The sequence below is a fragment of the Anabrus simplex genome, chromosome 2 (assembly GCF_040414725.1).
Source record: "Anabrus simplex isolate iqAnaSimp1 chromosome 2, ASM4041472v1, whole genome shotgun sequence".
Taxonomy (NCBI): Eukaryota; Metazoa; Arthropoda; class Insecta; order Orthoptera; family Tettigoniidae; genus Anabrus; species Anabrus simplex.
Genome location: NC_090266.1, coordinates 412,123,915 through 412,147,022, shown reverse-complemented (window position 1 = coordinate 412,147,022; position 23,108 = coordinate 412,123,915). Strand labels below are relative to the sequence as shown.

At 39.5% G+C, this 23,108-nt stretch overlaps 1 protein-coding gene across 1 annotated transcript in view; it reads left to right on the top strand.

Moving 5' to 3' along the window:
- The window catches only part of LOC136862868 (plasma membrane ascorbate-dependent reductase CYBRD1), a 118,450-nt gene extending 106,115 nt beyond the window's left edge, over positions 1-12,335 (top strand). Inside the window, exon 4 of the mRNA XM_067139133.2 lies at positions 12,196-12,335. Within this exon, the coding sequence (XP_066995234.1) occupies positions 12,196-12,317 (122 nt within the window). The 3' untranslated portion in view covers positions 12,318-12,335. The remainder of the gene's footprint in view (positions 1-12,195) is intronic.
- The last annotated feature ends 10,773 nt before the right edge of the window (positions 12,336-23,108 follow it).

Below are 23,108 nucleotides of genomic sequence, written 5' to 3'. Positions count from 1 at the left end.
TCATCTTTCATTCCAGCAACACCCTCCACTATCATTTCATTTCATTTGTCAGTCATTAATCATTGCCCCAGAGGAGTGCGACAGGCCTCGGCAGCCGGCACAATTCCTATCCTCGCCGCAAGTTGGGGGCTTCATTCATCCCATCCCTGACCCGCTCATTGAATGGAAAACAGGTTGTAGGTTTTCATTACATAGCCCTAGTATATGTATTAAGCTTGTGGAATTTGATTAGTAATTTGAGAGGTTTAAATCCTGAAAAGTTAGACATTCAACGTGTGCAAGAATATTTAGGTACAATTAATGGTATACAGTCTCAAAAAATGTTCCTCCAGTTGTGTACTTTGCTTAAAATTATTTCAGTTAAACCCCTAAGTTTTACAAATTTTGTCGCCATAAGACCAATCTGTGTCGATGCGACGTAAAGCAACTAGCAAAAAAAAAAAAAAAAAAGTTTTACAAATTAATATTTTTGGCAATAAAGAAGAGAAATTGGAAATCTGGTTGAGTCCCTTGGCTGTTGTGAAGACTTAGTTTTATAACTTCAACATCTAGATGGTCTCAATGCTTATATATCTGAAATATTTTGAATTATGTCATGTTTGACACCTATGACGTCCGTAAGTCTTCACGCCCCCGGCCAAAATCCCTTAGGTGTGTGTTGTTTTAAGACCTGTTATAATTTAAAATCTAAAACTATAGGAGCAACTATCATGTGAAATTTTAACCTCGTATGTCAAACGATTTCAGAGAAATGAATATTTATGGCATCAGAATCCCCCCCCCCCCCCGCTAGTTAAAATTCATTAAGGGTGTGTTGTTTTAAGACCACTTCTTAGTTAAAATATAAGCATATAGGAGCAATCATCATATGAAGTTTCAACCTCGTACATCAAGCTGCTTCAGAGAAAATAGTATTTTATCACCAGGTCCCAAACTCTGGTCAAAACCCCTTAGAAGATATTGTATCAAGACCACTTCTTAATCTAAGATATAAAGGAGCAACAATCATGTGAGATTTCAGTCTCAGATGTCAAATGGTTTCAGAGAAATAAATATGTTTGTCATCGGACCCCCCCCCCACCAGTCAAACCCCTTAGAGGTGAATTGTTTAAAGACAACTTATTATTTAAAATCTAAGATATTGAGGAGTAACCATTCAACCTCGTATGTCAAGCGATTCCAGAGGAATGATATTTTTGTTATCGGACCTCTGAACCACCCTCAGCCAAAACCTTGTACGGGTGTATTGTTTTAAGACCACTTTTTATTTAAAATCTAAGACATGTAGGACAACCATCATGTGAAATTTCAAGCTCATACATTAAACAGTTTGAGAGAAGTCAATACAGATGTCGTCAGCTACTCCCCTCCAGTCAAACCTCCTTAGAGTTGTATTGTTCTGCGTTCCTTTACTTCTACAAGAGATTACAAATACCAGTTTTCACATCTGTAACGTCTTCAGTTTTTGAGATATAAGTATCCTCATGAAAATAATTCAACTTATTTTTCACTTCTTTTTACCCACCCCCTTAAGTGGATATTCAAAAAACAAAAGAATATGTGTTCCTTTATTTTTAAAGGGGATTCAAAATGCCAATTTTCATTTCTGCAACCTCCCATTTCTGAGATATAGGCTAAGTATCCTTATAAAAATAATTCAATCTTTTCCACTTTCTTTCACCTTCTCCCCTCAAATGGATTTTCTGACAACCAAAAAGTACGTGTTTCTTTATTAATAAAGGAGATTCCAAACACCCATTTTCACGACAGTAACATCTTCACATTTTGAGATATAAGTATCCCCACAAAAAGAATTCAACTCCCTCTTCCCCCCCACTCCCCTGCTTAAGTGGCCTTTAATGTAATGGAGGTTTGACTGGAGGGGAGTAATGTAATGTTTCTTTATTTATAAAGGAGATTTCAAATACCAATTTTCACGACTGTAACATTTTCAGTTTTTGAGATATAAGTATCCTGATAAAAAGAATTCAACCCCTTCTTCAGTCCATTGAACAAACTTTCTTAAGTGGATTATCTGAAAACAAAAAGAAATATGTGTTTCTTTATTTTTAAAGGAGATTCCAAATATCAATTTTCACATGTGTAACATATTCAGTTTCTGAGATATCGATATCCTAATAAAAAAATTCAACCCTTTTTCAGTCCTTTTTATCCCCCCTTAAGAGGTTTTTCCAAAAACAAAAGATACAGGATTCTTTATTTTTAAAGGAGATTCCAGATATCAGTTTTCACGTACGTAACATGTTAAGTTTTTGAGATATACTGTACATATGCTCATTTTAAAAATTCTTCCCCTTTTCTCTTCCCCTTAAGTGTATTTTCTAAAAACAAATTGTGCATGTTTCTTTACTTTTATAGGAGATTCTAAATACCAATTTTCATATCTGAAACATTTAAGTTTTTTAGATATACTGTAGATATACTCATTTTTCTAATTCACCCCCTTTTCTCACACCCCTTCATCCCCCTTGAGTGGATTCTCCAAAAACAAAAAAAATACATGTTTCTTTATTTTTAAAGGAGATTCCAAACAGGCCTACCAATTTTCATGTCTGTAACATCTTCAATTTTTTAAATATAAGTTTCGTCAATCATAAAAGATATTCAACCACTTTTTCACCTTTTTCCACACCCCTTAATGCAGTTTTCTGAAAACAAAAAAAATGTGTATTTTTTATTTCTAGAGGAGATTCTAAATATCAGTTTTCACAATTTTCACAACTGTTCAGTTTTTGAGATCTAGATATACTCATTTTAAAAATTATCCCCCCTTTTTACTCCCTTAGCACTGGAATATCCAAAAATCCTTTTTAGTGAGCACCTACACTGTAATTTTATTTCTTTATGTCCAGTAGTTTTGGCTGAGTGATGATCAGTCAGTCAGTCAGTCAGTCAGTCAGTCAGTCAGTCAGTCAGTCAGTCAGTCAGTCAGTCAGTCAGTCAGTCATGACATGTTATTTCATATACCATACATATAGATTGGTGATTCAAGAAGAGGTCCTTTTATAATAGCTGACTTTGAGTTATATTAATTACAGATGAGTTTGCCACTTTCAGATCAAGACCAATTTACTGCAGTAGAGAAATGGACATCATGACTAACTCCTCTGCAGCATCCGTCTAATTTCAAACAACTGCTTTGTTATCTGCAAAGGCAATTACTGATAATTTGTCTAGATTAGGTGAAATTTCAAAATCAATTGAGTCAGTAATATGGTTCTCTGATAAGAATTGGGGGATGAAATCAACTGATAGATTGAAAAGAACCGGAGAAAGGGAAGATCCCTGAAAAATTCCTCTTCTTAGTGCAATACATTCAGATACTTGTCTCAAGGCATGAATGCAGGTATAGTTTCCCTTGGACAAACTCTTGACTATACCATGAAGGCTTGTTGGGATAGGCTGAGTATGAATACATTTTTTCTAAATGACCAAGACCCATACTATCAAAAGCCTGTGTAACCACAAACATTACACCTTAATGTAATATTTTGTGCAATAGTATGTAAGATGATAGAATATACAGTTTATTTATTGTATGATTCAAGGTATGGTAAACTATTCATATTTAATCCATTTTATAACATACTAAGCATAATGAATGAAAATGTAGCTTACATTTTATCCAATAGAACAAATATGACCTATACCACTATAGCTCAATAAGAATATCCAATGCAAAATTGATTGTGGGTTGGATCCCACTGGTGTCCACTTGGTCATTTTTGTTCTATACTTGACATCTCTTTGATATGTATGGTAACGTATAAGGAGTAGGAAATGAAAAAACAACTAATAGCGTTTAATTCTATGACTAAAATGTATTCATTACTAATTACTGGCACACTTACACAGACTCAGTAGTACACTGTTCACAGTACTCACAATCACTGTCACACCATTGTTCACTCTGTAACTAGTTCCAGTTATACACTACACAGTTTCCAATTATGCTCGTCCTGCACTGTGTCATACAAGTCACTGTCACTTGTCCATTGGTCAAACACTCGAACAGTTGTAATTTATTAGTTTCATCTCTGTGTTGATGATTCACAACGACAATAGAAATTGAAAGGATTGTTCCTCCCAACCATCACAATATTTTTTTAAAATTATCTTTTAATCAGAACTAGTTTCAGTCCTTATCAATGGGCCATCTTCAGCTGTGTTGATAAACTAATAGGTAATCTAAAAAAACAAATTAGCACACATTAAAAAGGTTGTTTAACAAACATATAAAAAGACATCACAAATAACAAAAAATTTAAACATTGTTTTTGACTTGTCTGTGAGGACTTCGTAAATATTTGTAATGAATATAAATATTCATATTCATAGACTCTGTGCTGACATGACACAATGACTCAAGGCACTCTTGACTTCATAGAAGACAAGACTCAGCTCCATGACACAACAAAATTGAACAAAACAAGAAGCACACTTCACAAAACGAACAGTCTGCCGACTCAACTTGACTCATTACAGCACTCGCTCTACTGAATTCACTCACTTCTGAGCACACACACTCTCTCTCAGACTGTACGGTTCTCATGGCAGTACACATACAGTACTCCGCTCAGTATTCCACAGCAGTACTCACGCTCTACTCAGCCACTGAGCCCTCAACAAACTGAATAGAACTTCAGACTGAGCTCTTCCGGTCTGCTTTATATAGGGATGCTCTAGCAGTCACAAACAATCCAGAAGCTGGATACACCCAGAACATTCGTGATCTTCAGTTGTCTCAATGTATCCAGTAATGTCCAGAGGCTGACAGGAGATAACAGGGAGATGTTAGAGAAGGGCTGGCCTTGTATTCCTTGCTTTGTCCAATACCTAAGTAGCGATTTCAATGGCTCTTCAGGCACTGCCAGACTATCTCACTCCTCCCACCTTGGAATCAGCATGGGAGACAACCTGCCACATTGCCTTCTCCTCAAGGCAGCTTGTTCCAAGCTGCTCCACGATATGGCACCAGACAATTCGATTGTGTATGCATAATCTTTTAGAGGTGGTTTTCCACTCTGTCTCTGTCTTGTGGACGTCATCTTTGATTCTGGTGATGAAAATTCATAGGCCCTCGCATGACAACTGGAACATCTGTGACTTCTCTCTCATCTGCACCTTCCTTTGCTTCTGAGTCCCTGTGTATCTTCGTCATCCACTGTCACGACACACATGACAGGCTCGCACATCCCAAGCTCCATCCAGCTCAGTATACTCTGATCTTGTGGTGTCAAATTTGGTATTTGTACCGGCACGCAGCTTTATGTTGGCACAAGCATCCTGGCTCAGCAGACTCTGCTGTTGGTTCGGGCTCTACAAGAATGCTGTCTCCTTGTGGGGGTCCCTCCATCCAGGCTGTCACCATTACTGCCTTCATCCTTAGGGCCATCATCAGAGTCCCCTTGAGATTATGCAACCTGCTAAGCATCAACACTTGATGGATTTTGGCATTGCAAAGCCCATCGATGCTGCCTCATGCCAGATGTGATTCTGAGGTGGCTCGTACAATCACGTGGTCTAGTCACTCGACCTCGAAGGTGAATTCCCATGGCAGTTCATTAGTACGCTGAGTTCTCCACCATTCACTGCTGGTGGGCTGTGTTCAAGTCGCCATGGCCATTGTCTTTCCGTGCAGGGCACTCACTTCCTCTCTCATGTTTCGAACCTGGCGTATTGCTTCAAACTGCTTCCCAACCAGTTCGCTAACATTCTCCATGATGTCACTTCTCAACTTTATTTCGAGAGAGCACACTTCCTGTTCTAACTTTAGCTGTTCCCTGTTAAGTCCACTTAATTAAAAGTTAATTTCACACTTAAGTTCCTCCTGACTCAATTCGGAATGTCAGAGGTAAACTTATCATAAGTGCCATGTCACTAACTTTACAGGAGAGCAGAAAGAAGACGCTGAAGCTCACATTTTTCTACCTTTAAGGCAACTCGAATCACCAGTTCTGAAGAACCTTACTTTTTATAACATTTTCAGTTAGTCTTTACATGTACATTGTCATTGTGAATGTTTTTGTGTAGTGGTATAGGGGGTACAGCACATACAATATTTCACCTCAGAAATATATTTTTGGACATTCATCATTTACACTTATGATAAATCAAGGTACTTAATAACAGCTTGCTTTCCATTTATTTTCATTTTTTATGTTTATTTAAGAACTAGCAAGATACCCGTGCTTCGCTATGGTATTATAATGAAATATATAATTGAATGCTTAACGTTTTATCTATAATCCGCCGAAATATGTGATCTGACTCTTTTCTGAGAGAATCCGCCAATTTTCATGATCTGACTCGTTTTCTGAGAGATTAGGGCAAAGTTCCTCCCATTTATTAAATCTTTCTTTCCAGCAATCAATTTCGTACTTCCCAGCTAGGTCCAGGTATTCCACTCGGTCAGTTGGGTCCCTAAATCTTTGCCATGTTTTTCTATAAGCATTTTTAATATGGATCAAATCCTTGAGGAGATCCAGCGTGGTGTCGTCTTGGGTGCCTTGGCTGTACTGAACCCGCGCCTGGACTGCAATCGTAGTCATTACCCGGCCAGGACCCATTTCCAGTGCGGTCCGCATATTTTGACGACGGTCCAGAACATTATTATTATTATTATCATCACTATTATTATTATTATTATTATTATTATTATTATTATTATTATTATTATTATTATTATTATTATTGATGTTCTGGACCCCACAGCAAGATGTAAGACTGCTAATGGTGGTAAATTACATCTACTGCAATTGTCATTGCTGACAATGTGACCAGCACCATCGTCGCGCGTAGGAAAGTGCGCAGGATTTCTGGCGATACGAATGATATACTTCAGTGCATTATTGACCTTGTTATAGAGGTGAACAATTACATGGCCAATATCATTCCTATCATTTACTTTGAATGTGTTTAAATTTTTATTTATATGCCAGGAGAATCTACTGGAATCTAACTTCATGTTCTCCAAAGGATAAGATGGCTCTTGAAAATGAACCCAGGAAAGACTAAAAATGATCAGTTTATGATCAGAATAAGGACATTATGAACAGTAAAATTAATTGGTTTCAACTCCTTTTTCACCCCAGCGCCGTTAAATTGATTTAACCCCCCCCCCCTCCACCGCAAAAAAGAAGGTGTGTTTCTTTACGTTTAAAGGAGATTCCAAGTACCAATTCTCACGTCTTTTACCTTCAGTTCTGAGATATAAGCATCCCCATAAAAAGAATTCCCTTTTTTTGCACTTCATTTTAAACTCTCCCCCCTCCATCTTAAGTGAACTTTCCGACAAAAATACTTGTTTCTTTAATAATAAAGGATCATCTAAATACCAATTATCATGACTCTAACATCTTCAGTTTTTGAGATATGTGTCCTCATAAAAGGAATTCAACTCCTTTCCACCCCCGTCCCCAAGATGATTTCCCTCCAAAAACGCATTTTTCTTGTTTTTAAAGAAGATTCAAACACCAATTTTCACGTCTGTAATAACTTTAATTTTTATTAGATGTAAGTATCCTCATACAATTAATTCAATTAATTTTTCAATTTTTTCACCTCCACCCCCACTTCATTGGATTTTCTGAGAATATGTGTTTCTTTACTTTTAAAGCAGATTCCAAATACCAATTTTCATGTCTGCAAAATATTTCGGTTTTGAGATAATGGTATCTGCATACAAATAATTCCAATAATTTTTCAATACCCCCTCCCTTTTAAGTGGATTTCCAAAAAAAAAAAAAAGTATTTATTTTTAAAGGAGATTGCAAATGCCAAATTTCACGTCTGTAACATCTTAAGTTTTTGAGATGTCGGTATCCTAATTAAAGGAATTCAACCCCATTTTCAATCACTTTTAACCCTACACCCAAGTGGTTTTTCAAAAAACAAAAAAATACAAGTTTCATTATTTTTAACAGAGATAAAAAATACTAATGAATATTGAATTTTCACGACCGCATTGTAATCGAAACTGACTTTCAACCTATTAGGTCGTGTTACGTACATTTAGTACATGTTGAAGAGATGTTAAGTACAAAGTAACAATTTTAGGCCTATGGAAAATCTGATGAATTCAACTGGATAGAAACGACGTACCATAGTATGATTAGCAGAGACATACCTTTGACTGATCATATGGGAAGCAATCCAATTGGGCCTGCTCAGTGTATTTTAAATAATCATTTACTTCAGTAGGATGAGCTGCTTCTACAGATGCATTGGGCTCTATCAGTGTTCCAATGATATTAGCACTGACATGTGGTAGTAAGGTGCTCTGTTTGATATTCTCCTGAATCAGGGAATTCCATTATTGAGCTTTGGCTCTTTTCATTCTCACAAATAAAATTTTACAATTTTATACTCATACATTTCCTTACCTGTGCAAATAAGAGTACTGATTCCATGATTCCTTTAAATCTGCCCACAACAGAATCCATTTTATTCTTTGGCTCCTTGTCATAAAGTATGCATCTAAAAAACAGAACTCACAATCATGCACTACTTACGGTACGAATGAAGCCACCGAATGTAGCCAATACCCGAGTAGTGATGTCGATGGTTCTTCAGGCAGGGCCAGACCATCTCACTCCTTCTACCTTGGAATCAGCATGGCAGCCAATGTGCCACAGTATTATATGTACTGAATATGACCCGATACGTTGAAAGTTTATTTTGAATACTAATCATACTCAACTCTAATGTCATTTTAACTTCCTTGAATAAAGTTCAATGACTATTCTCAAATTATTATCATGTATAAAAGGAAGACATCTTGCATTACGTGTTGACCTCAAATAATGTGAAAATGTGCCCAGAAAAGCAGTTTATAAAGTATTCTGAGTCTGTGGAATTATTCAAGCCAATTGCTTTGACTCCGCCTTAACTGCAGTAACATTTTCTTGAATTATGAATGATTCATTGGATTATTTTATGCATATGACTGGTTCTGCAAATTAGGAAGCACTATTAGGATATGGTAAAGCCCAAGTTTACAGCAATTTTTATCAGTTAATAAAGATGGTTGCTGGTCCATGGTGTAGGGGTAACGTTCCTGCCTCTTACCCAAAGGACCCAGGTTCAATACCTGCCCATGTCAGGAATTTTTACCTGGATCTGAGGGATGGTTCAAGGTCCAATCAGCCTATGTGATAATAATTGAGGAGCTATCTGATGGTGAAATTGCAACCCCGGTCTAGAAAGCCAGGAATAACGTCCGAAAGGATTGCTTGTGCTGACCACATGACACCTCATAATATGTAGGCCTTCAGGCTGAGTAGCAGATGCTTGGTGGGCCATTGCCCTTCAGGGCTCTTGTGCCATGTGGTTTGGTTTAGTTTCAATAAAGATGGTTGCTGATTATTATCATTAGCAACATGGAATTATTACTATTGGTCTTTTCTCTACCTGCCTGTGCTGATAATCATAATTATTTATTTATTTATGAAGGCATGAAATAAATAAATAAATAATTATGATTATCAGCACAGGCAGGTAGAGAAAAGACCAACAGTAATAATTCCATGTTGCTATTGCTATCACTATCCTGGTGTAGCACTTTAAGGCAGACCCTGTGTTGAGGTTTGGCAGCATCTACCATGTATGGGAAACCGCACGTTACTATGGTATGGTGGAGGATAGGATAGGATAGGATAGGATAGGATAGGATAGTATAGGATAGGATAGGATAGGATAGGATAGGATAGGATAGGATAGGATATTAATGTGTGGTGTGAGAGTTATAAGAATTCTAGAGACTTCCACAAATACTAAATCCCTGAGCCAATGGAATTAACCATTTAAAGAATAAAATCTCTCGACCGGACCGGGAATCAAATCTGAGGTCCCAAGGATCAAAGACCAAAGTGCTGACCACTCAAACATGGAGCTGGACAGAAAAGACAAATCTGTCTCCTTTACAATATCATATTGTGAACAGTACCTTATGACATTACAGGAATGAAGCATATCTAAGCTTTAAAAATTATACATAACATATTGCCTCAAGATATCTGCAGAAAAAAAAAATAGTTTTGCAGCTGCATCATTTAGCAGTTTACGCTACTCTCCTCTGATGAATAATCCATCCACATATTATTGATGCACATCATCCAAAGTGATCCAGTGAAATATGACATCGCACTTACATATTGTTAGTTTAAACACAGAACATGAAATAATTCTTTACTAATTTTGTAACAACATTTACAGTAGCCTGCTTCCATCACCAAACCCTCTAGAGCAAGCTGGTTTATGAGTACACATACCACAGTCTATCTTCCTCACTGGCCTCAGCAGTACGCTTCATCGCCATGTTGCTTGGTGTCATTAGCTGGGTTATTTGTTTCTTATATCATACACTTCCTCATCATGAGGCTGAGTGGAAACTGATACAGCCTTCAGACAAGAATAAAAATCCTTGGATGAACAGGCCATCAAACCTGTGACCTTCGGGTAAAGGACAGAGACGATAATTCTTTACTGCTGAGCAGACACAATAGCAATCTAGTTCTCAAAAATGAATTACAGTGGTACAGTGCTAAAATTTTGGCATGAGAGCTGATATTTTGTATTTCAGCATTGAGAGAAGAATGAATTGTTGATGCCAGCCACAGTACCTATGCTAACAAGCATAGACTTTCAACATTAAAATGCTGCAAACAAATAACCATAAAATCATGTTCATTCACAGATGCTCACACCTCATAGAGTAAGAACAGTAAAGAAAATAAATAATTACATTCTGTTTAAGTAGCTTAATGAAATGAAATGTTGTATGGCTTTTAGTGCCGGGATATCCCAGGACGGGTTCGGCTCGCCAGGTGCAGGTCTTTCTATTTGACGTCCGTAGGTGACCTGCATGTCATGATGAGGATGAAATGATGATGAAGAAAACACACACACCCAGCCCCCGTGCCTTTGGAATTAACCAAGTAAGGTTAAAATCCCCGACCCGGCCCGGAATCAAACCTAGGACCCTTTGAACCGAAGGCCAGTACGCTGAACGTTCAGCCAACGAGTCGGACAGTAGCTTAATAATACATGGTAATAAATTAGAAACTAAGATGCCATGAGAATACATTGTCCATCTCAACAAAGACACTGTAATGCTCCACTGGTCCTATGCTAACTTTAATACCATATATATATTTGAATGCTCAGTGCTTAATTTTCTGGATTTCAGCGAAGAAAAACTTGGTTGTGCGCATTATTTGAAATAAGGTTGGTACTGCTTCACCTCAAACAATGGTTATGCTATAGCATTATCTAGTCTTGGTCTGTGAGACATCAATAGCACATTAGAAGTGAAATGTGAGCCACATATTTAGTATGGTTACAAGTTCTTGTAATCACATGTTCAAGGCCAAAGAAAAGCTTAGGGTTATTGAAGATGCAGAGAAAATTGGAAATTACACAGCAGGAAGAAAGTACAATGTCAGAGCAAGTTGTACTTACAACTGGTGAAAAAAAAAAAAAAAAAAAAAAAGGGCCTTCAAAAAAAAATAGAAATCACTGGGCATTTCACACAACAGGTTCCTCTACACCTAAATATCAGACAGCATGCTCATTACAACAACACATAGGTGAAACGAGCCAATTACACATATAAGGGGAAGATAAGCAAACCGCATGACAATTCTGATAGAGTGGGCTGTCTGCATATGAAGAATATGATGTGTTTCTCAAAACAAATTTATATTTTTTCAGTTTTAGAATTTTCTTAATATGCAGGATTAATTTCCTGTAATAAAACATAAAATAAAGCCAATTTCCTAGCTTTTCTTTAAATTCTCTCCTACAATTAAGGTGCATAGATTATTAGACAGCACAGATTATTTGCATCTATACAGTAGTTTACAGATGATCTCCAACCTTCTGCAAATGGCAACAAATGAGGAAATCAAAATATGTAAGTATCATTAATTATAATATCCATAAAATCTGCCTAGTCATTAGACAGACCAAAAGCTACAGTATGTGGATAGGAGAACAAATATCCAACATACCATCTGTATTACCTTCACAAATTTACTTCTCAGAATTCAATGACAAATGTGTGAAAATGTGTGGTAAGTGTTCTGTTCAATTCTCAATTCTCACTCTTATAATTTTTGTCATTATATTCCATTTATGTTTAGAATGTAATTCAGATTCCTTAACATGCAACAGCACTAACGACCCCATGTGGGAAAAGGACCTTCCTACCAGAAGGTCATTACTGTTTCAGACCATACAATCCAAAATCTCGAGAATCTTGGAGAAGAACAATCCTAGTGGGAAAACAGAAATGAATGAATAGACCAAGTAAACTCTAATGTCTACACATTGGTATATAGTATTGAAGATACTTATAAATGATATGTGATTCAATATTCACTGAATAAATATTATGTTGACTCCCTTGTTTGTTTACTTTTATGCATTTTCCTGTAACTGCAAGTTTTCATTTATATGTACCAGCAGAAAAGGGGAACAAATCCCTTGCACTATCACTTCAAAATTAATGACCCTGATTCCATTGATACTGTATGTTGTTTCGTAACACAAATTCTTATCAAGTCCAATATTTACTCTGATATTACCTCTCATTTTCCTTCATCTTGAGTCATTTAACTTTTGCTCCATGGTGTGTGTACAGTGACCACTCTCCTTCTCTGTTTGAGGCAGAACAAGTTTACCTCTTGTCTGAGTGGGAGGACAGGTGGAAGGCTATTGCCAACTACAAAACTCACTCAGGAGCAGATTGAAATACTGTAGTAAGTTTACCGTTTTAAAGTGCTGAATATGTGGTTAATGAGACTTGTTTATCAGGACATGAATATTTTATTTACTTTATTTTTATTTACTCTAGCTTCCCATTCCAATCTTGGTAAAGCAATTTTCAGAGCGTGGATTTTGTTCCTTCTAGGTGCAAATTTTGTTTAATACCTTTTCACAAACTTTATGACAGGAGTTAATGCTGGTTGATTTGCCCTTCTCTGCTAACTAATTTTGATTTTTCTATGTTTTATTATTTGTAAACCCTTTTCAGCTTTGAATAACTTATTGTAAATTGGTCTGTTTCATATTTTGTTGTAACAGTATACTTTTCGTCACATGTATTTTCTCTTTAACTCTCCAGTACGTGCACTGAGCACAATAGTGATCCACTATATTTAATTTGTGAGTTGCTACGACCTGGCACCACTGGTGATCTTAAAGCTCCATGTACCTTCCTGTCACATACCCTTGCACATTTTCAGTTGACCTCATGCTTTGTTTAGTAACTCTGTGCCTTTCTAAACAATCCCAAAGTGTACTGCAGTACCACTGTGTTCCACATGTGCATTGGTAACTCTGTATTGTAGGGCCACGCTAATTTGACTTTTCATTAAAAAACCATTTTCCATCACGTAACTATATTGTGTCTTGCTACTAGTTCATGCTATGATACAGTCTGACAATGGCAAGTAATTCAGAGAATGTAAGGTGGCTAAATGAACTGTTATTAGAAAGCAATGATGATGATGGTGTTAGGTCATGAAGATAAAATAGAGGAAGATTACGTAGAAACAGTCATTGAAGATCGAATCACTGAGCAGTATACTAACAGTGAAAGTCAAAGTGAAAGCGAACTTGAGGGTGAGCAACAAGAATTCTTCATTGGAAAGGGTGGAACAAAATGGAGAAAAATTTTCTGCCATTTCTAGGACTAGAGAACATAATATAATTCCAAAAATCAATATCCCAGGGTTGGCTGCCTTTTCCACACAAGCTTCTTCAGAGATAGAGTCTTTCCAATTTATGATTGATAACAGCATCGTTACACAAATGAAAAGAAGTACAACTTTATGCATTTTAAAAGTAAGGTATTCATTTGCAAGGGAGTGGGATGCACATCCCACTGATCACTGAAAAACTAGAGCATTACTTGGAATACCCTATTTGGCGGGTGTTTCAAAATCAGGCAGAGGAAATGTCTCCGATTTCCGGGACACTAAATACGGAATAGGGGTAAAAGCAATACACGTTACTATGGACATAAATAGGTGCAGGTTACTAATGAGGTGTCTCCACTTTGATGACATTCACGACAGGCAAGTTCGTAAGGAAACAGACAAGCTTGCCCTGATTAGGGAGTTGCTAACTGCCTTTTGTGGAGAACTGTAAAAATCCATGGCAGCAAGAGCATTTCTCAAGATCCGTGAACAACTAACATCTTTTCAAGGATGGGGTCCCATTAGGCAATTCGTGCCATCCAAGCCTGCAAAGATTGGAATTAAATAATATGCCCTGGTTGATTCCAAAAACATGTACACACATAACCTAGAAGTGAATTGTGGGAAACAACCAGATTGTCCATTTCATGTACGCAACAAACCTGATTCAGTTGTTAAACGTTTAGTGGAGCCAGTTCAAGGGAGTAACCAGAACGTAACAGCTGATAACTGGTTCTCACCTCTACCACTGGCTTTTGATCTACTTCATAACAAAATAAGCACTTTACTGAGGTCATGTAATCTTTGTGGAGCATTTTTGTGCTGCCGAATCCGTCTCTGCAATATATCCCGTAAGTTCTCCAGTGGATTTAGGTCGGGGCTCCATACAGGCCACTCCATCACAGAGCTGTGCAATCGCTGGAGATGATCTCTGGTGTCTCGTGCAGTATGGGCTGTGGCATTGTTATGCATCAGCAAAAAACCAGGCCCTACACCAAGAGTAGTACGAGCAATATCATCTTTCATGATGTCCCTGGTGTACACCGCAGCATTCAGACGGCCAGGTACCACCACAAGATCTGTACGATTATCAATCATGACTCCTCCCCACACCATGACCGATACACCACCATGTCTGTCCACTTCCTGCATAAGACCTTCAACGAATCATTGTCCTCGTCGTCTCCACATGCGTTGACGGCCATCCAGTCCATTTAAGGTAAACCTGGACTCATCTGTAAACATTACCTGACACCAGTGTCTCAGTTGCCAATTGCCAGTGACGATGTTCTCTGCAAATGCAAGACGAGCTCTGCGGTGTTCCCTAGTGAGGGGGGTTACACAAGCAGGTTTTCTAGAGCATATGTTACCCTCTCTAAATCGATTGTGTATGGTCTGAATACACAGCTAAACGCCAGAGGCTCTTGTAAGGTCACTTCACAGTTTTCTGGCACTGCTGGAGGTTCGGCATCGTGCTGATAATCGTTTCCGTTTGTGACCTTGTCCACGGCATCTAACATACCCTCCTGTCTCTGCATAACGATGCCAGAGCCTGTGCACAACAGATGGAGACACTCTGAGGTCATTAACCACATACCGCATTGTTCTGCCTTCTTGACGTAGGGCAACAGCTCGGGACACGTTCGCTTTGCTTAGATGCCTCATACTGACTGTCTCATACTTGAATAATGCATATTAACATCACCAATAGTGTGGAGAGAGTGGTTCATATACTGCAGACTACTTTCTATTGAGACCCGATGGGACTGGAAGCATGTTTATGTTAAATAGGGTAACCTTTACACAATTAAATCACCATGAATGTGTTACTGTGGTGTGTAGCAATTCGTATAAACCTGTACACATTTCATGCTCCATGACTTAAACTTTTACAGCATGTCAAATATTTGTTTCCCTAATTTTTGTGCTGACTGTATTTATTTTCACCTGCAAAGTTATTTAATTAAATTTTATTCTTTTTTAAGTTAATTTTATATTTTACTAGCTGATGTACCCGCGCTTCGCTATGGAATTCTATATTGTATAGGCCTACAGAATTCTAGGTTAGGTAGTGTACACGTTGTGAGCAAGATTGTCTTAAATTGTATAGCTCTTAACGCTACCCTAGAAATGTGACGGGAGGTCACCAAACATCTTTTCTCATATGAAGACTGAGGGAATTTTCGCTGTAATGGTAGACCCAATTTCATACCATCAGTCACAATCAGGTTGGGATGTTTTCATTATAATGCCTTTTTACATCCTCAGAAAGACTGTCTTAGTGGTTTTCCCAACTGAAATGAACATACAATGACGTCAATAGGAATGGCGCGATTAAAAGCAATGCTTTCATATTACGAAATACTCGTTCAAATGAAACACCACACATTTTCTCACTTTTAACGAACAGGACTACGCTGCCTATCTAACAGTCCAAAGTTCCAGACCTGGAATGACCAAACCGCAGACAGCCGTGGTCCGTGAACACTCTTCGGCTTTCTTTGGCGGGGAGAGGGTCGAATAGTGGAGACTCCCAGGGCAAAAACTATGTCCAATTACTATGCTGTTTCCTAGGAGTACCCGATGACTCGGAAAATATCAATTCTCTACACTGGCGGCGTAAAAATCTATCTGACTTGAAGGCAAATTGTTCCTCCAAGCCAGAAGAAAAACCCCCTCTTCACTGCTAATTTGGAATAAATTGAACGTAGAATTTAAAAAAAGTGAAGAGAAAGAAGCTTTTCTTACGAAACGGCTCTTTTCAGAGTTGAATTTTGAGTTATTTAGTGAATATTGTGGTGCTATAATTTGGAAAAGGCCTAAATTGTTATCTAGACCAAGCCATACTACTACTACTACTACTACTACCACCACCACCACCACCACCACCACTAAGTGAGGCTGTGCCCATGGGCGCCCGCAAGGGGGGGCAAGGGGGGTGCTTGCCCCCCCCCTGGAATTCTAAAAAGTTGATGTTTAATTGTTTAATATCATACCAGATTATTTCATAAACTGAACTTACTGACAGTCATCTAGCATCTGTTATATTCGCAAATTTCTGTAAAAAATTTAATGTTGCTGACGTTATATTGGTATTTATATTCAAGAAAATTGTTAATGTGCCCCCCCTTGGAAAAGATCCTGCGGGCGCCCATGGCTGTGCCTTAAGTATGCACACTGCTGTTAGAAACAGCGCGTCAGAGTAGGGATCGAATAGCTGAAATACTATGATGATCCGGTGTGTTACGTACCAGCTGTATCAGAAAATATATGAACCAGAGGAATGGCATGCTAAAGAAGAAAGTTTTCTAACTCCCCGGCCATTTCCCGCCAATACATTTAGGCCTTCCCCTAAACTACCGTTTCACTCAGCGTAAATAAAATTACTTATAGCTTAAATTGTAGCGGCTGTTTCTCCGAATTTGCATACCAGTTTTCAATGAAATAGGACCACTTATAACGTAAATATTTAAAAATTAAATTTTAGGCCTTCCCCTAAACTACCATTTCACTCAGCGTGAATAGAATTATTCATAGGCTAGATTATAGCGACGTATTCCCCGATTTTGCATTTTTATAAAGATAGGATTACTAAAAACAAATATTTGAAAATTAAATTTTAGGCCTTCCCCTAAACTACCATTTCTATCATCGTGAATAAAATTATTCATAGCCTAGATTGTAGCGACTTATTCCCCGACTTTGCATTACGATTTTCATTAAATTATCTTTGGCCGTTTTCTAGTGATGCGTGTACATACATACATACATACATACATACATACATACATACATACATACATACATACATACAGACAGACAGACAGACAGACAGACAGACAGACAGACAGACAGACAGAAATTACGCAAAAGTAAAAAGTGCATTTCCTGGTTACTGTTGACATGACCGATACAGAAATACAATTCTTTTCAAATTCTGAGCAATGTACAGACAAAACTCGTATTTTATATATATAGATTTATGTAGATTGATCGTCCATTATTCTCATGAAAATGTGTTCCTTGTCCTTCCCTCTTTCTTTGCGGTTAATTGCCTTTTCATTCTTCCAAGAGCGACTTGGAGAAACAGTTGTTAAGGTAAGTTTGGTGTTTGATTTGATGTTATGCTGTATGATTTTTTGTCTTGTTTCTTGGGTCCATTTCTCCACTCAATTGTCCTTGCAACTTGCCCACAAGCATCCAAGGAATAGTGTAGACCTTACGCTGATACATTATTATGCATGGGCGGTGTTCCACTACCCTCGCCATGCAGACAACCAGGAAGCAGAAGCACAAGCAGGTGGGCAGAGATGCATGCTTCTTAGCTCCCAATGAGCCCAGGACAACGGCATGACCCAGGTCATTCTGCACTGCTTCTCGAAGTGGATACAAATGACCAAGTCAGACAAACAGGAACATCCATCCCCAGCGTGAGCCACCCAGGGACGTCCCATCACCCGGGCGCAATCCAGGACAACGCCCAGGACTACGGACGGCAGCATGGCGGTGGAAAGGGAAACCCCCTGGCACTCCGAAGCCACTACCCAGGCCACACGGCCTGACACTGCTTAATTCACCATGCAGACGTCTCAGTGTGCCCCAAAGGACAGGGACCACATGAAGATGACTGAACATGCAGCCGATGCCGGCCAAGAAGGAGTAGCACTGCACCTAGGCCATCCGCTAACCCACGGTCCGCAGGCCGGGAGAAGGGCAACACCTGAACGAGGCCTCTTCCCCGACCGAGAAGAGACCACCGGCAGGAAGAAGACGCTACCCTTGCAATAGGAAGAAGAAGACACTGGCCCACCAGGAAAGAACCTACACAACCGCAGCACAAGACTGCCCCCAGGAAGTCAATGAAACATGGAGTCAATCAGGGGAGGACCTCAACGGTAAGCGACGCCCAGGTGAGATCTAAATGTCCCACTCTACAGCTCTTGCAATGTTTCCACATTATGAGTTGGGGCCACCAACAGGTTAGCTGTGGATTTGAAGTGCATTGTAACTGCTGTGATGGTGATCACCACCACACAGCCTGCACGGCACCTAGGGAGGCACTAGTGTGCGCCAATTGCGCAGGTGGCCATCCGGTCTCTCACCGATTTACCTGGTTTACAGGGTCATGGACCAGGCGGAGAGAAATGAGGCCCGGCATCATGTGCCACAACCATCCAGCAGGTCCCCGCCCTCGGCAGGCGTGGCATCATTCTCTGAGATCGAAGACGGGATACTAGGCATCCCAAGGGGATTAGGCAGGATTTCTTGCCGCATGGCTTGGTAACTGGCAAGGCCCTCGCTAGCCACAGCAGTGCCCAGAAGGACCTATCCCCTGAATAACTGCACTGTCGTGGAATGGGCTAATTACTAGTGCATGATACCTGTTCCCAACTAACAAAACCTTTCTGGACCACATCTTTGCATGTGCTATGTATAACATACCAGGTTTTACCTGTAGGCTCTTTCTATTTCCACCTATGAGTTTTTTTCCTGGTCTTTACTACCAATCTCCAGTACATTGAACCTAACACCAATCTGTCTTGCTAGCATGTTTGACATGGAGACAGACCGGAATCGGTAATTCCAAAGTATCACATTTTCCCAATCCTCCCTGCTGTCTCTTTCTTCTAGGAACTAACGGTGTAACCGGATTTCAGCAGTTACACGGTAAACAGTTAAGTAAAGAGGAAAATACATCAAATTGCACGGCATCCAAAAAAAAAAAAAAACTAACACACAACGAACATGGGATGGACTACGCCAATATGTACAAATAAATATCAGGTTGGGCAACTTGACGACTATCATAAGGAACGTGGAACGGGTCTGGGCAAACTTACCAGGGCCATAGAGATACGAAGGTTGCGGGTTTCCAGAAAAATTAACGGTGATCTTTGATTCAAGATATTATTTTCAAAATGAACATTACAAGGTAAGTTTCGAACAAAATTCATCTATCCAAACAATCCAGTTACATAATTTACGAACACAAGATTAGATGTTGTTTGACAAGAGCTTCGCTATTAGGCCAAGAGGTTAACTAAATATATCTTAGCATAATCCAAATTCTACAATACAATTTTGAAGTTAAGAGGAAACACAAGGTTTAAATGGAAGTTAACGTGCTTTCTAAGACATCTGAGAAATATAGCGGTGAGTAGGGCAAACTCCTATGTGATATCACCAGCGAACATTAAATGTAAATTAAAACGGAACAGAAATCAACCGTGCTTACCCCAAGGTAGCCCATCTCGGGAGCAAGGAGTAGCCGACGTGCGTCTTATCGCAGGACTGGCGAGAGAACCAAAGGCCACGAAATCCTACCTCGCTCACTTAAAGAGGATAGTCAGGCCTTGGTGTGATTACCGAGTGACCAATCTGAGCACAGGAGCTTGCCCATCACCACCCAGATCCGCCAATCATAACCCTTTATCCAGTAGCTATGTTTTGACTACCGGTATGTTCCAGAACATATACAGACACTAATCGCGAACTTTCCATCTTCCAGAATTAGTAAGGACATATTTCTAGAATCGACAGGGGCTAACACACCCTGTTCGAGACGTCCTACCCAATATCACAGAACAATCTAATGGTTACTTAAGTAGATAAAGGGAATACAAATAAAATGTAGTACAATAATATTTTACACCGTACAGGTTAGGAAGCTAAATGGAATACGAATAAAATATTCTACTTCAACATTCCACATCATACAGTTAACATTCCTTAAAAAGATTTACAAATAAAATATTCTACAACAACATTCCACATCATACAGTAAATATTCCTTAAAAATGGACGCCGCATAGGTCGCACACTTCCTCCCCCCGACAATCGAGCTACGCTTGACAATTAACGTAAGATTACTGGGGGGGGGGGCATTGATCACACCCGGAAACGTGCACACCATAGCACATATTTGTAAAACATAACGCACAGATAGTTCTCGGTAAGTTCAACAGGCACCTTACCATGATTTTCTTCAAGTTGAACTTCCAACAACAACAACAAAAAACTGTCACTACACCAAAAGTCCTTTCAGAAGCTTGGAGTATTTTAAGGCTTAAGGTTTACATATAAACACAACATAATTGTCCAAATGTGATACAGTGCAAATTGCATTTGCCAATATTCCAAAATGCTTTGACCATCTTAACTCTGTCCTCAGCAAGGATGTACACTCTCTTCTTCTGCTAAATGTCAGTAACCGGGCGAGTTGGCCGTTTGGTTAGAGGCGCGCGGCTATGAGCTTGCATCCAGGAGATAGTGGGTTCGAATCCCACTGTCGGCAGCCCTGAAGACGGTTTTCCGTGTTTTCCGATTTTCACACCAGGTAAATGCTTGCGCTGTACCTTAATTAAGACCACCGCCGCTTCCTTCCAACTCCTAGGCCTTTCTTGTCCCATCGTCGCCATAAGACCTATCTGTGTCGGTGCGACGTAAAGCCACTAGCAAAAAAGAAAAAGTGTCAGTAATTCTGTGCTCATTCATTTTCTTGTAAGAAAGCGTCCAATGCCTCCTTCTTAGCCAAGTTACGGAATAAGTCGATCTTGCATCACTTTTCACACCAATCATAGGATCGAAGTTGCACAACTAGGCCACAGGTTCTTGCTGATGATGTGGCTGCCGACACGGCCGTTTGCCAACAGCCTCCATTCAAGTTCAGTCCAAACCAGGTCGCAAGGCAAGTTGCAGCACGGCCCAGCCGTATGTTGAACCAACGAGTAATGGGCAGAGGGGTGAGGCGCAGTCCAGCCAGGCTGCCTCAATTGGGACATTTTGCCACAGGATTGTGGTGCCGGATGGTAGCGCCCAAGTTATACAGTGTGCCTCTCAACTTGGCACGTTAGGTTGCCGTCACATGAAGTTGGTCACTGCAGCCACTGTAACATAAACCAACACGCAGCAGACAGGGGAATACTGAAGGCAAAACTACCCTGCCGGACTAGAAGATCATGGAGGAAAACAGTTTTCAAGGAGGGTTAGAGTTCTTTCTTTAATTTAATGACTAGCATAGTCACCCAACGGATGGCTCAATGAATTTCATGTAGATACCCCCTCCCACACCAGGGACATTAGGACACCTAGCCCCGGGGTAAGCACTATCCATACATTTTAGAGAAGATTACAGTGGGGGTGAAAGAAACCTACAGGAGTTTACCCTGAGCCCGAAATGTTAGGGGAATAAATTCCAATCAGTGACCCTAAACTAAAACCTACCTATCTTATACCAAACCCATTACACTAAGGGAGATAAATGCTTGAGGATACCCAATCCATTTACACACACAATTTTATGACTAATTTACACAAATCACTTATGATCAGGTTATAGATATAAATAATACTTGCTGGCCAGCATCTACAATCTTACAACTACCTTACAACAAAACTTATCATTACCTTACAACCAAAAAAATCTTATAAATACTTTACAACTAAAATTTCATGGTCACGAAAATAGGAATTTACCCCTCCCTATACAACTTAAGGCACCTTTACCTGGGAGATGTGTACTCTGCTGATCCTTTTCCTTTCGGGATCTCTCACCAATAATGACATTGGGGTAAGGAACTTTAAGATGGTGCACGGACCTCGAAATCTGGGCCAACTACTGATAACATGGTTCGCAGCACTACTGACGGGGTGCGTTTTAATAAACACCTGGTCACCCACAGACAGACTGTGCGGCCTTCCCTCGTGGTTGTAATTACGCTGGAATTTAGGGTAATAAACCTTTAAGTTTTTTCGGACACAGTACCAATTAGCTCGGATCTTTTCTGGGCTGGCGTCGTCAGGCAGAAGATCATTAATTGATCACAGGGTTGACAGTGGAGTATTTGGAGTAAAGGCCAACATTAACGAAGCAGGAGTTTGCTTGCGACTTTCATGGACGGCGGTGTTGAAGGCAAATGACAACCAATTTAGTGATGAATCCCACTTGGAGTGGTCAGCGGAGTGATAAGCGATGAGAGCAGATCACATATTACGATTCACTCTTTCAGCATAATTTGGTCTCGGGTAATACGGGGTAGTGGTTACATGAGCAATGGATAGATCAAAACAGAAATTCCGGAACTGGAGAGAAGTAAAGGTTCTTGCATTATCATTCACCACAAATTGACAGGGTCCAAATGAAGCAAATATGTGTTTCAAGCACGAGTGGTGGGGTTAGCATTAGCCACACGAGTTGGGAACAGCCACGTAAAACGCGAAAAGGCGTCAACACACAAGTATGAAACAATGGCCGCTCCGTGATCTCGGGAAGGGACCAATGTAGGCTATGAACAATCTCTCCATCGGACGAGAAGCTTGCTCGGAAGACAACAGACCTAGACGAGTATTAGGGGCGGGTTTACTGATGTTACAAATTTTTACAAG